Source organism: Rana temporaria, chromosome 13 (genome assembly GCF_905171775.1).
Source record: "Rana temporaria chromosome 13, aRanTem1.1, whole genome shotgun sequence".
NCBI lineage: Eukaryota > Metazoa > Chordata > Amphibia > Anura > Ranidae > Rana > Rana temporaria.
This window is the reverse complement of record NC_053501.1, coordinates 15,394,262-15,408,642: the sequence shown is the minus strand read 5'-3', so window position 1 is coordinate 15,408,642 and position 14,381 is coordinate 15,394,262. Positions and strand designations below refer to the sequence as shown.

The following is a 14,381-nucleotide window of genomic DNA, read 5'->3' as shown; positions in this document are numbered from 1 at the left end:
TCATTGTGTGAAGTTCTATTGATGATAGATATGTGTTGGCAGTCTGAAAGGTCAGATGTCTGACCTTTCAGGTGTAGTGGATTAGCATGTCAATTATGTTTACTAAAGGAATGTGTATTATGTAGCAGATTAGAATAACTTATCGCGGAGTCAGAACGTCTGGGTAATGATTAGTAATTAGCTCATCTGAATGTCATTATCTAACGGAATGTGTATTGAAGTTCCTTGTGTCATGTTGTGGGTGGAGTTGAGTCCAGATTTGGTTGCCAACTGTATAAGAAGAGCTGAGTTACCATTAAAGTATTCATTCGTTTGGAACCAGAGAACAGAGCTTGTGTCTCGTTATTCTGGGAAAATCCATATGGATCGTGTCTGCTGGATTGTGGAGTGTCGGATAAGCTGTTGTGGGTTGGTGGAATGGAATATCGTAAACGGCGTTAACCCCTGACCGTTACAGTCGCCATTCCACGAGCAGGCGCAATTTTCAAGCGTGACATGTTGGGTATCAATTTACTCGGCGTAGCATTATCTTTCACAATATAAAACAAATTGGCCTAAAAAGTACGCTTGCAAGACCACGAGGTTTCCTATTTAGAACAATAAGCTGTCAGGTTAGTAAAACAGCGATATCAGAACCGATACAATCATACAGTTTGTAGTGTACATAGATTTGCATAACCCTGGGATAAAGGAATATTCCTGAACTTTGTTTTACCTCATGGTTACTGTGATATTGTGTGAATGCATCAATGCAGTGCATGTTATCTCAGCTTGCAGAGCTTGGATTCATTGTATGAGTTTATCAAACATTTTAATATTGCAGAATATACAGCCTCATGCTACATAACCGAGCTCCATTTCATGCTGAATAAACTAAATTATTAATAAATTTAAAATAGAAAAATATATTTAGATAGATTTTTACTCCAAAAGCATTTTATTAAAATACATTTTATAAAAAAAAATGAATAATAATCCATTTAAAAATCAAAAATATCTGATTTAAATAATTATAAAAAAAAATCAGATATTTTTTTTTTAAATCGTTGATTTTTATCCACCCTATGAAGGGGTCTGTTGTTGCTTGCTGCTGGATGATCTATTGTTGCTGGAGGATTTATGGTTGAGGGGGGTCCTATGATTCTGTAGGGGTTTTATGTTGCAGGTGGCTCCCCCCCCCTATGTTTGCTTGCTATTTATAAAAAAACTGTGCCTTTATGAACACTTTAAAGCGGAACTAAACCCACCGATCCTTTTCAACCAAGGAAGCTGCCATCTCAGCCTCCCTTTGATCTGCCACTCTTATGATGATGTACATGTGATCAGTTATGTTGATGGCTTGACAGTCTGGTTGAGAGCAGAAGCAAGTGTGACAGTTAGCAATCCCGGAAAGTAACTTTTTTTTAAACTGTTAAAATGGGTTTAGTTCCATTTTAACCACTTGCTCTGCAGAGCCCGGGACAGATCCCTAGAGCCTGGGACAGATCCTCAGGGTCCGGGACAGATCTGCAGAGCATGGGACAGATCCCTAGAGCATGGGACAGATCCCCAGGGCCCGGGACAGATCTTCAGAGCATGGGACAGATCCGCAGAGCCCGGGACAGATCTCCAGTCCAGAGCATGGGACAGATCTCCAGAGCATGGGACAGATCCCCAGGGCCCGAGACAGATCTCCAGAGCATGGGACAGATCCCCAGGGCCCGGGACAGATCCCCAGGGCCCGGGACAGATCCGCAGAGCATGGGACAGATCCCCAGGGCCCGGGACAGATCCTCAGGGCCCGGGACAGATCCTCAGGGCCCGGGACAGATCTCCAGAGCATGGGACAGATCCCCAGGGCCCGGGACAGATCCGCAGAGCCCGGGACAGATCCGCAGAGCCCGGGACAGATCTCAGATCCTCAGTGACTGTGTGCAGTAATTTCAGAGGGGAAGACATAAGCGCAATCACAGCCATCACTGTGTTTAGCAATAGGCCTTTCAGGAGATGCTACATTAGACTTCAGTTGCAGATTGACTTGCAAAGTCTTGGACCTGCGAGGCTTTGGACCGACCCTCAGAGCCTTGTTTTTCCCCCATAGCCTTTGACATATCCGCAGAGCCCCGGACAGTTCCGCAGAATCCAAGACAGGTCTCTAGAGCCCAGACAGATCCCAGATACCCGGACAGTTCCACAGAATCCTGGACAGATCCCCAGAATCCTGGACAGATCTCTAGAGCCCAGACAGATCCCCAGAATCCTGGACATATCTCTAGAGCCCAGACAGATGCCAGATACCCGGACAGATCCCCAGAATCCCAGAATCCTGGACAGATCTCTAGAGCCCAGACAGATCCCAGATACCCGGACAGATCCCCAGAATCCTGGACAGATCTCTAGAGCCCAGACAGATCCCAGATACCCGGACAGTTCCACAGAATCCTGGACAGATCCCCAGAATCATGGACAGATCTCTAGAGCCCAGACAAATCCCAGATACCCGGACAGATCCCCAGAATCCCAGAATCCTGGACAGATCTCTAGAGCCCAGACAGATCCCAGATACCCGGACAGATCCCCAGAATCCTGGACATATCTCTAGAGCCCAGACAGATCCCAGATACCCGGACAGATGCCCAGAATCCTGGACAGATCTCTAGAGCCCAGACAGATCCCAGATACCCGGACAGATCCCCAGAATCCTGGACAGATCTCTCGAGCCCAGACAGATCCCAGATACCCGGACAGTTCCACAGAATCCTGGACAGACCCGTGTATCCCCAGACAGCATTCCAGAGTAACAGGTAAACCTCAAAAGCCTGGAAAGATCCCAGAATCCCGGACAGACCCACAGAGCCTCTGACAGATCTGCAGAGCCTGAACAGATCCCAGAGTCCTGTACAGACTGCAAATGCGTAAGAATCCCAGATTCCTGGATAGATCTTCAGAGTCCCGGACAGATCTCCAGATAGAGCCTGTCTAGATCCCAGAATCCCAGACAGATCCCCAGAATCCCAGACAGATCCCCAGAATCCCAGACAGATCTCTAGAGTAGGGTGACCAGACATCCCCGGTTTCCGGGGATAGTCCCTGGATTGAGGACACTGTCCCCGGACCAGGTTTGTCCCCGGATTGGATTTGAACAGGGCTGGTGCAATTTCAAAGACAGTCAGTGCAGAATAAAAATAAAAAAAAATATCTGAATTACACCCCCCCCCCGCTCTGCCGCTCCTACTAGCTTAGGGGGGTGTATTTTTTTTCACTATCTGTGCCCCTTTCTGATGATCATGTGCTGGTCGGAGCGGAGGGAATATTTCTTCAGTTTCGGGTGCCTATTCCCTCACATGTTCTTCTGCCTTGGCTCAAGTCCCGGCCAGCTGACTGCCTGCCTATCTCCTTGCCTTCCCTGGTGGAGTGATCTTCCTCCGCTCCCCACCCAGTAGTAGCCGGGACCCAGAGAGAGTAAGACTTAACAGCCAGGTGCGCAGAGCCCGGGACAGGTCCGCAGTGCCCGGGACAGGTCCGCAGAGCCAGGGACAGGTGTGCAGAGCCAGGGACAGGTGCGCAGAGCCAGGGACAGGTGCGCAGAGCCCGGGACAGGTCCGCAGTGCCCGGGACAGGTCCGCAGTGCCCGGGACAGGTCCGCAGTGCCCGGCACAGGTCCGCAGAGCCAGGGACAGGTCCGCAGAGCCCGGGACAGATCCGTAGAGCCCGGGACAGGTGCGCAGGGACAGGTCCGCAGAGCCCGGGACAGGTCCGCAGTGCCCGGGACAGATCCGCAGTGCCCGGGACAGGTCCGCAGAGCCAGGGACAGGTGCGCAGAGCCAGGGACAGGTCCGCAGAGCCCGGGACAGGTCCGCAGTGCCCGGGACAGGTCCGCAGAGCCAGGTGCGCAGAGCCCGGGACAGGTCCGCAGTGTCCGGGACAGGTCCGCAGAGCCAGGGACAGGTGTGCAGAGCCAGGGACAGGTGCGCAGAGCCCGGGACAGGTACGCAGAGCACGGGACAGATCGGCAGAGCCCGGGACAGATCCGCAGAGCCCGGGACAGATCCGCAGAGCCCGGGACAGGTCCGCAGAGCCCGGGACAGGTCCGCAGAGCCCGGGACAGGTCCGCAGAGCCCGGGACAGATCCGCAGAGCCCGGGACAGATCCGCAGAGCCCGGGACAGGTCCGCAGAGCCCGGGACAGGTCCGCAGAGCCCGGGACAGGTCCGCAGAGCCCGGGACAGACATGCAAAGCCCCAGATAACTATAATTTTCTTTCCCTTCATATAGTATTATTCATCTCCTGCTAATATAATTCCACAATTCATCCCACCTGACCACATTCACCCCCCAAATACTGATATTTACCCTCCGGCCTCCTCCTCCTCCCGGCATAGTCGGCTCGGCATCTCTTTTCGCTTCTCCGTTACCACAACAACAGCGCCGCCATGCGTCATTTCCGAGTCCCGCCCATCGCCTCTGGTTGCCGTGGAGAGAGGGCGGGGCGCTGAACGTTGGTCCGAGCGCCACGAGGTTCTCTGTCCGCCAGTCAGACGGAGCGGAGGGAGCACGTGATAGGGTAGAAGGCGGGGCTAGCCTTGACAGCTGGGACAATGAACCTCTGCTGAGCCAAGCCGGAGGGACGCTGAGAGGTGAGAAAGGGGAAATGATTGTGTATAATCTTATATTATAGGAGGTATGAGTATAGTGATGAGGGGCATTATAGCGGGTATGGGTATAGTGATGAGGGTATTATGGGGGGTATGGGTATAGTGATGAGGGTATTATAGGGGGGTATGAGTATAGTGATGAGGGTATTATAGGGGGGTATGAGTATAGTGATGAGGGTATTATAGGGGGTATAGGTATAGTAATGGGGGTATGGGTATAGTGATGAGGGGTATTATAGGGGGTATGAGTATAGTAATGGGGTAGTATAGAAGGTATGGGTATCGTGATGAGGGGTATTATAGGGGGTATGGGTATAGTGATGAGGGGTAGTATAGAAGGTATGGATATAGTGATGAGGGGTATTATAGGGGTTATGGGTATAGTGATGAGGGGTATTATAGGGGTTATGAGTATAGTAATGGGGTAGTATAGAAGGTATGGGTATAGTGATGAGGGGTATTATAGGTGGTATGGGTATAGTGATGAGGGGTATTATAGGGGGTATGAGTATAGTAATGGGGTAGTATAGAAGGTATGGGTATCGTGATGAGGGGTATTATAGGGGGTATGAGTATAGGAATGAGGGGTAGTATAGAAGGTATGGGTATAGTGATGAGGGGTATTATAGGGGGTATGGGTATAGTGATGAGGGGTAGTATAGAAGGTATGGATATAGTGATGAGGGGTATTATAGGGGTTATGGGTATAGTGATGAGGGGTATTATAGGGGTTATGAGTATAGTAATGGGGTAGTATAGAAGGTATGGGTATAGTGATGAGGGGTATTATAGGTGGTATGGGTATAGTGATGAGGGGTATTATAGGGGGTATGAGTATAGTAAAGGGGGTCTTATAGAAGGTATGGGTATAGTGATGAGGGGTAGTATAGAAGGTATGGGTATAGTGATGAGGGGTATTATAGGGGGTATGAGTATAGTAATGGGGGTATTATAGGGGGTATGGGTATAGCGATGAGGGGTATTATAGGGGGTATGGGTATAGCGATAAGGGGTATTATAGGGGGTATAGGTATATTGAGGAGGGGTAGTATAGAAGGTATGGGTATTATAGGGGGTATGAGTATAGTAAAGGGGGTCTTATAGAAGGTATGGGTATAGTGATGAGGGGTATTTTAGGGGGGATGGGTATAGTGATGAGGGGTATTTTAGGGGGTATGGGTATAGTGATGTGGGGTATTATAGGGGGTATGATTATAGTGTTGAGGGGTAGTATAGAAGGTATGAGTATAGTAATGGGGGTGGTATAGAAGGTATAGTGATGAGGGGTATTATAGGGGTATGAGTATAGTAATGGGGGTAGTATAGAAGGTATGGGTATAGTAATAAGAGGTATTATAGGGGGTATGAGTATAGTAATGGGGGTAGTATTGAAGGTATGGGTATAGTGATAAGGGGTAATATAGGGGGTATGAGTATAGGAATGGGGGTAGTATAGAAGGTATGGGTATAGTAATAAGAGGTATTATAGGGGGTATGAGTATAGTAATGGGGGTAGTATTGAAGGTATGAGTATAGTGATAAGGGGTATTATAGGGGGTATGAGTATAGGAATGAGGGGTAGTATAGAAGGTATGGGTATAGTGATAAGGGGTATTATAAGGGGTATGAGTATAGGAATGAGGGGTGTTATAGTATGCAGTGGCGTATCCAGGGTATGGCGCCATATGAAGGGGGCGCTCTTGAGTGACTCTTCTTCCCAGGGCCAGATTATAGATTCTACACACAATTACCGGCCGGCCGCCAGCCACTACATTGCCTTGCAGTCTCGCCAAGCAGCTAAATTATAGGCCCAAGCCGACCTGCGGCGGTGGCCGCTACATACATTGCCTTGCAGAGAACGCTGCACTACATAGCCTCTGTACTAGTGCGCTGAGGCTGAGCGCGCTCCTCCCCTTGACGTCCTGGGCGGGATGACGTCATCCAGAGGCTGGCCCGAGAGGCTGGTGGGAAAGGAGTGTGGGCGGCGCCAGCGCCGCTGCAAGCAAGGAGGAATCGCCGTACAAGAACAAGTAAGCTCTGCCTCTGCATGGGGTGGGGAAGTCGGGCAGATAAGTGCACCTCAGTGTACTGGCTCTGGCTGAAGTGGGTTAACTGTTTGGGAGGGAGGGCAGGCGTGGGGGGGCTGTCAGTGCCTTCTAGGCCTTTCACTACCAGTGCTCATAAGTGCAGCTCATCAGTGCCACCTATGAATGCAGGGCCAGTGTCACCTATCAGTGCAGCTCATCAATGCCACCTGTCAGTGTTAGTGCTGCCTATCAGTGCAGCTCATCAATGCCACCTGTCAGTGTTAGTGCTGCCTATCAGTGCAGCCTATCAGTGCCAATTTATAATTTGTTAATTGAAAGATTAAAGACCTTGACTTGTAGTTTTGTTGGCTGTTTTTTTTGTTAAGGTTACCTGAAAGATGGGTTTCAAATGTTTTGACAGGGGCGCAGTTTCAGTGTTTGCCATAGATGCCATTTTCATCAGATACACCTCTGGGGGTATGGGTAAAGTGACCAGTGGTATTATAGGAGGTATGAGTATGACGACGAGGGGTATTATAAGGGGTATGGGTATATTGACGAGGGGTTTTATAGGGGGTATGGGTATAGTGATGAGGGTATTATAGAGGGTATGGGTATAGTGATGAGGGTATTATAGAGGGTATGGGTATAGTGACAAGGGGCATTATAGGGGGTATGGGTATAGTAATGAGGGGTATTATAGAGAGTATGGGTATAGTGATGAGGTGTATTATAGAGGGTATGGGTATAGTGATGAGGGTATGGGTATAGTGATGAGGGTATTATAGGGGTATGAGTATAGTAATGAGGGGTATTATAGAGAGTATGGGTATAGTGATGAGGTGTATTATAGAGGGTATGGGTATAGTGATGAGGTGTATTATAGAGGGTATGGGTATAGTGATGAGGGTATTATAGAGGGTATAGGTATAGTGATGGGGGTATGAGAACAGCAATGAGAGGTATTATAGAGGGTATGGGTATAGTGATGAGGGTATTATAGAGGGTATGGGTATAGTGATGAGGGTATTATAGGGGTATGAGTATAGTAATGAGGGGTATTATAGAGAGTATGGGTATAGTGATGAGGTGTATTATAGAGGGCATGGGTATAGTGATGAGGGTATTATAGGGGTATGAGTATAGTAATGAGGGGTATTATAGAGAGTATGGGTATAGTAATGAGGGGTATTATAGAGATTATGGGTGTAGTGATGAGGTGTATTATAGAGGGTATGGGTATAGTGATGAGGGTATTATAGAGGGTATAGGTATAGTGATGGGGGTATGAGAACAGCAATGAGAGGTATTATAGAGGGTATGGGTATAGTGATGAGGGGTATTATGGGGGGTATGGGTATAGTGATGAGGGGTGTTAGAGGGGGTATGGGTATAGTAATGAGGGGTATTTTCAGGGGATTGGTATGGTGGAGGGTTTATGGGAGATGGGTATTTGCCGAAAAGTGGGAAGGGGTTACCTGGGAGGATGAGTAGGGCGAGAAGATGTTTTTTGGGGGATGGGTAAATTTGGGGTGAGTATTGCTCAGGTGAATGATTGTGTGACCCCCGGTCCATATTCTGTCCCCCCAGCTGACGGCTGATCAGAGTCCGCAGGGTGTCGGTGGCCAGTATGAGTCGCTTCCTCGCTATCCTTCGCAGTTGGCTGATGATGGTTTCCATTATTGCGGCTGGAAACACACTGCAGAGCTTCCGCGACCACAGCTTCCTGAGCGATAAATTATACACGGGGAGGCCGAACCAAGGTAGGAGAACGCCCGCCCTCTGCCCCACCTAATATGCCTGCACACTGCCCCGCCAATCCCCTGCGTGGGACCCAGAGCCACTCATATGAACGCTGTATGGCTCTCATGATAAAGTAATAGCGCAGTACACATAATCAGCCTGTCGCCTTAGGTGGCGCTGTACTCACATGCAGTTAGCATGTTCTCTGGTGATGATCCCATCTCTCCACTATCCTCTTTCAGTGAACGGCCTGCAGGCTCGCACCTTCGGAATCTGGACGCTGCTCTCGTCTGTGATTCGCTGCACATGTGCCATCGATATCCGCAATAAGACGTAGGTTTGACATTTTCTGCCTGCTTTGTTGTCATCTCTGTGTGGTGTCACCGCCTCTGAGCGCCATTTTGTTTTTTTTCCTACAGACTCTACCACCTCACCCTGTGGACCTTTATCCTGGCACTGGGCCACTTCATGTCTGAAGTCTGGATCTATCACACTGCTCAGATGACCATTGGAGTCATGGCGCCACTTATGGTCGCAAGTGAGTAACTAATGTCCTATCCTCCATGCTAGAGCCTCACCTGCCATGAACATTAAAAAAAAAATTAGAGCGTTGTAGCACGGCGACCTGAGGTCACAGGGTATGTAGCCTAAGTCCTACCCCACCACTGGTAACAATTTGGGGCTCCTATGACATATGGTTCCGGAGATACGGGGGCTCCTTGTGCAGCCTGTCAGAAGCTACATACAGAGCGGCCAGTTTAAATACAAACTAACACACTCTGGGGTAGATTCAGATAGAATTTCTCGCCGGCGTATCCATAGATACGCCGCGTAAATTCAAATCTGCGCCGGCGTATCTACTTTCTGTATTCAGAAAGCTAGATACGCCGACATTTGCCTAAGATACAACTGGCATAAGTCTCTTACGCCGTCGTATCTTAGGGTGCATTCTCACGCTGGCCGCTAGGTGGCGCTCCCTTAGTTTTCAGCGTAGAGTATGCAAATTACCTACTTACGCCGATTCACAAACGTACGTGTGTCCGGCGGTAGTTTTTTACGTTGTTTGCGTAAGTCGTTTTCGTCGCAAACGTTGCTCCTGCTATTAGGAGGCGCAGCCAATGTTAAGTATGGACGTCGTTTCCCGCGCCGAGTTTTGAATTTTTACGTCGTTTGCGTAAGTCGGTCGCGAATACGGATGGACGTAAGTTACATTCACGTCGAAACCAATGACGTCCTTGCGACGTCATTTACCGCAATGCACGTCGGGAAATTTTAGGGACGGCGCATGCGCAGGACCGCGCCTAATTTAAATGATCCACGCCCCCTACCCGGATCATTTGAATTAGGCGGGCTTGCGCCGGGGAATTTACGCTACGCCGCAACTTTACAGGCAAGTGCTTTGTGAATCAAGCACTTGCCCGTAAAACTTGCGGCGGCGTAACGTAAATGCGATACGTTACGCCGCCGCAGATCTACGTGAATCTGCCCCTCTGTTTGCAGCAGACTGAGAGGATGAGCTCACAGTGCCTCTCACTTCTTGTCACTGAGCTCAATGGACAGCTTGGACCAATGGTAAAGTACCATTAGCCCCAGGTGTCCAATAATAATGCTGCAGTGTCATAGAAGGGGGCGTGTCTAAAAGAGAAATGCTCTCTTCCAGCCCTATTAGTTACAAGGAAATACATGTGTTTATGGGTATAAGATTTACCCATAATAGCATGTTTTTCTCGCAAGAGGGAGAATGAGAATCTGCTGCTGAAAAGGTACAAGCTAAATCATATATTATTATACTATAAGATAATAATTTCTTATTTATCTATTTAGTATGGGCCATATTCTTAGAGATCTCCGGCGGCGTACCGTATGTCCTTTACGTTACTCCGCCGCAAGTTTAACTGGCAAGTGCCTGATTCCCAAACCACTTACCTGTAAAATTGCGGCGGCGGCGTAGCGTAAAGTCCACCCGCGCAAGCACTCCTAATTCAAATGATCCTGGTAGGGGGCGTGGATCATTTAAATTAGGCGCGCTCACGCGCCGATCGTAATGTGCATGCTCCGTCGGGTAAATTACCCGACGTGCATTGCGCTAAATGACGTCTCACGGACGTCATTTGTTTTGACGGTAACGTAAATGGCGTCCATCGCCATTCACGGACGACTTACGCAAACGACGTTAAATTTTCAAATTTCGACGCGGGAACGACGGCCATACTTAACATTGAGTACGCCACCTAGGGGGCATGTTTATCTTTAAGCCGCGTATCGCTTACGGAAACGACGTAAAATCACTACGACGGGCAAGCGTACATTAGAGAATCGGCGTGACTAGTCATTTGCATATTCTACGCTGACCGCAAAGGAAACGCCACCTAGCGGTCAGCGTAGATATTGCAGCCTAAGATACAACGGCGCAGGCCGTCGTATCTTAGGCATGTTTAAGTGTATCTCAGTTTGAGAATACACTTAAACATAGGACGGCCTTAGAATCGGACTTACGTCGGCGTATCTGCTGAAATTACTGGTTGGAAGTTATAACTTCAAACTTCAGTAATTTGTCCGTTAAGCCCCCTGCTTGAGTAGAGTTTTTGAAAATATAATAAATTACCTTTAAAAACAATACTGTATATAATAATTATTTGTATCTTACTTACTTATGGTAATTACCCCCTTGCCACCCAGGCCAATTCTAACACTTTTCTCCTACATGTAATAATGTGACTGGCTGGAGGTGTAATGTGGCCCAGGCTGATGTGTGACTGGCTGCCGGGAGAACATGGTGTGGGCTGATTAGGGCCGCTGCAAGGATTTTTGACACCCCCGACCTAGGCAAACCTCATTTTGCCACCCCATTGGCTCCACCCCTGACTCCATCCCATTTGCATGCCCCCTACACTGACCCACCTGATTTCTAATACAATGTCAGTGTTCTTCACTCCCCGGGGCTCTGCATGCATCCGACAACTCTGCCAGTGCCAGGAACATACCCTGTGTCGGTGCCTCCGGGCTCCAACTGTCACCACCCCAGGAGCACCCACTACTCCGATCCAATTAGGCTATAGCACACACTGCCGCTGTACAGGACAGGCCGGGAGGGAGAGCAGCCTCTACGAATTGCGGTGACACAGGGGTCACATGACTCGCGTATGGGCACAGGCAGAGCTGGCTGTACTGGGACATCAATCACCAGAGACTCAGAGATACACGCAGAAAAGTCACTGATCATAGAGGCAGCGGCATGCAGGGGATGTGTGTATTTGCTCCGTCGGGACACAGTCCTCCGCCTGTGACACTACTTACGGATGGCAGCCGCCTGAGTTGTTTACATGCATCAGACATAGGCATCTCCTGCATACAGTCAGCACTGCACTGACTTACATACGCAGAGACCGGCAGGAGCCGTGCGTCCTAGACAGCTGCCTAGTGATCGCACCGGCCGTGGGGCTGATGTGTGACAGGCAAGATGTGTGGGCTTATGGGTTGAAAGCAGGATGTGGCAGAGGCTGACATGTGACAGGCAGGATGAGGTGCTAGCTGACTTGTAACAGGCAGGGTGTTGCATGGGCCGAAGTGTAACAGGCAGGATGAGCCGCAGGCTGACGTGTGACAGGCAGGATGAGTTGAAGGAGCAGGCAGACGTGTGACGGGCGGGACGAGGTACAGGCCGACGTGTGACGGTGTTCTGTCATAACTTTCAACTTATGACAGAACAACGGGTGTGACGGGACGAGGCGCAGGCCCGAGGTGTGACCAGCGAGATGAGGCGCAGGCCGACATGTGACAGGAAGAGCACAATTCTGGCTTATGTATGACGGGCAAGATGGAGCGCAGGCTGAAGTGTGACAGGCAGGTTGAGGTTCAAGCTGACTTAACAGACAGGGTATGACATGGACTCAAGTGTGACAGGCAGGATGAGGCATTGGTTGACGTGCGTCAGGCAGGATGAGGCATTGGTTGACGTGCGTCAGGCAGGATGAGGCATTGGTTGACGTGTGTCAGGCAGGATGAGGCGTGGGTTGACGTGCGTCAGGCATGATTAAGCGTGGGTTGACGTGCGACAGGCAGGATGAGATGTGGGTTGACGTGCGACAGGCAGGATGAGATGTGGGTTGACGTGCGACAGGCAGGATGAGATGTGGGTTGACGTGCGACAGGCAGGATGAGATGTGGGTTGACGTGCGACAGGCAGGATGAGATGTGGGTTGACGTGCGACAGGCAGGATGAGATGTGGGTTGACGTGCGACAGGCAGGATGAAATGTGGGTTGACGTGCGACAGGCAGGATGAGATGTGGGTTGACGTGCGACAGGCAGGATGAGATGTGGGTTGACGTGCGACAGGCAGGATGAGATGTGGGTTGAGGTGCGACAGGCAGGATGAGATGTGGGTTGAGGTGCGACAGGCAGGATGAGATGTGGGTCGACGTGCGACAGGCAGGATGAGATGTGGGTTGACGTGCGACAGGCAGGATGAGACGCGGGTTGACGTGCGACAGGCAGGATGAGATGCGGGTTGACATGTGACAGGCAGGGTATGGCGATTGACGTGCGGCGGGCATGATGAGACGGTGGTTGACATGTTACAGGCAGAAGGCGGCGCTGGTTGACATGTGACAGGCAGGGTGTGGCGCTGGTTGACGTGAGGCAGAATGAGGCACTGGTTGACGTGTGACAGGCAGAATGAGATGTGGGATGACATGTGACAGGCAGGAGGAGGCTCTGGTTGACATGTGACAGGCAGGGTGTGGCGCTGGCTGACGTGTGACAGGCAGGGTGTGGCGCTGGTTGAAGTGTGACAGGCAGAATGAGGCGCTGGTTGACGTGTGACAGGCAGGGTGTGGCGCTGGTTGACGTGTGACAGGCAGAATGAGGCACTGGTTGAAGTGTGACAGGCAGGGTGTGGCGCTGGTTGAAGTGTGACAGGCAGGGTGTGGCGCTGGTTGAAGTGTGACAGGCAGGGTGTGGCGCTGGTTGACGTGTGACAGGCAGGGTGTGGCGCTGGTTGACGTGCGACAGGCAGGGTGTGATTCTGGATGACGTGTGACAGGCAGAATGAGGCGCAAGCTGGTTTCCAACAGGTGGGATGCAACATGGACCGACATGACACATTATGGTTATGTGAGGCGGGGGATGAGCGCAGATTCATCGATGATGTGATAATTGATCTGTACTATTCTCCTTCCCTGCAGGTTTCTCCATATTGGGCATGGTGATCGGCTTCCAGTACCTGGAGGTTATACCGGACCCCCCAGCTACCTCCATCAAGAAGAGAAACTGACACCAGAGACCCATCACCCTGTCATGTCCCCGGGCCCTCCCATCACAAGGTGCCAAAAGAAATGAGGCGGAGTGCATGAGAGACAGAACATTCCACAACGTGCCACTTTCCTTCATATAATTTTTATTTAAATAAAAAGAAGACATTATCTGGGTGTCCTTGTCACCATATGCCCGATGATTGTGCACGCTCCAGTCTTTGGTAGTCCAGCCCTGAGTCTTGAAGTCGGTGGGGGCCCTGCCCTGCCCTCAGGGGTCCTGGGGAAGCAGAGGAGCTGGCCCCTCACCGCTTTCTGCCGTCGCCATGGTCATCACCACCTCCACCTCTTGCTGTACAGGTGCCTGGATGAGAAATAAGATGTCTTAATCCGTGCACGGTACCTCAACCATCACCCTTCACCAACCACCACCACCAAAGCGGTGCCAAACCAAATCCAAGGGGTTAGTGCACATTGCATGCCACACACAGACACCCTTCATACAGACAGACCAAAGTTAACGGAACAGACCCCTCTGTTACCTTCCCCCAATTGTAGCACTGGGGGTCTCCAGACCACCACAGACCATTCCAGCAGCCAGGATTTCTGGGCTATTCACCGACTTCATATGCTGAAAATCAGCATGTGCAGCAGCTGGAATCTGACAGATCACTGGGTCCTCCTTCCATCCTGGAGGAGTTTCTTCATGTCTGAAAGGTAATGGTGT

The 14,381-nt window shown here is 50.3% G+C and overlaps 3 protein-coding genes across 5 annotated transcripts in view; 1 reads left to right on the top strand and 2 right to left on the bottom strand.

Moving 5' to 3' along the window:
- Nucleotides 1-4,444, bottom strand: part of TTLL5 (tubulin tyrosine ligase like 5) — a 46,148-nt gene extending 41,704 nt beyond the window's left edge. The window contains exon 1 of the mRNA XM_040333188.1: nt 4,332-4,444. Coding sequence (XP_040189122.1) covers nt 4,332-4,420 — 89 coding nt within the window. The 5' untranslated portion in view covers nt 4,421-4,444. The remainder of the gene's footprint in view (nt 1-4,331) is intronic.
- A 63-nt stretch (nt 4,445-4,507) lies between these two features.
- On the top strand, nt 4,508-13,825 carry ERG28 (ergosterol biosynthesis 28 homolog). The gene is made up of 5 exons (XM_040332862.1): nt 4,508-4,615; nt 8,251-8,423; nt 8,646-8,736; nt 8,823-8,941; nt 13,589-13,825. Exons 2-5 carry the CDS (start codon nt 8,291-8,293, stop codon nt 13,675-13,677), a joined length of 432 nt encoding a protein of 143 aa, XP_040188796.1. The 5' UTR covers nt 4,508-4,615; nt 8,251-8,290; the 3' UTR covers nt 13,678-13,825.
- The window catches only part of FLVCR2 (FLVCR heme transporter 2), a 32,715-nt gene continuing 32,117 nt past the window's right edge, over nt 13,784-14,381 (bottom strand). For 2 of the 3 annotated variants that reach the window (XM_040332859.1, XM_040332861.1), the window contains one exon: nt 13,784-14,018. In XM_040332859.1, the coding sequence (XP_040188793.1) occupies nt 13,960-14,018 (59 nt within the window). In that variant the 3' untranslated portion in view covers nt 13,784-13,959. Of the gene's footprint in view, nt 14,019-14,196; nt 14,365-14,381 lie in introns of all 3 variants that reach the window. The other variant, XR_005744753.1, reaches the window with a different exon arrangement.

Excerpts from the sequence above, each read along its gene's own strand:
- ERG28 (XM_040332862.1), top strand. The coding sequence starts at position 8,291 with ATGAGTCGCTTCCTCGCTATCCTTCGCAGTTGGCTGATGATGGTTTCC. Across the intron at positions 8,424-8,645 it reads CACGGGGAGGCCGAACCAAG|TGAACGGCCTGCAGGCTCGC; the intron begins GTAGGAGAACGC and ends ATCCTCTTTCAG. Across the intron at positions 8,737-8,822 it reads ATCGATATCCGCAATAAGAC|ACTCTACCACCTCACCCTGT; the intron begins GTAGGTTTGACA and ends TTTTTCCTACAG.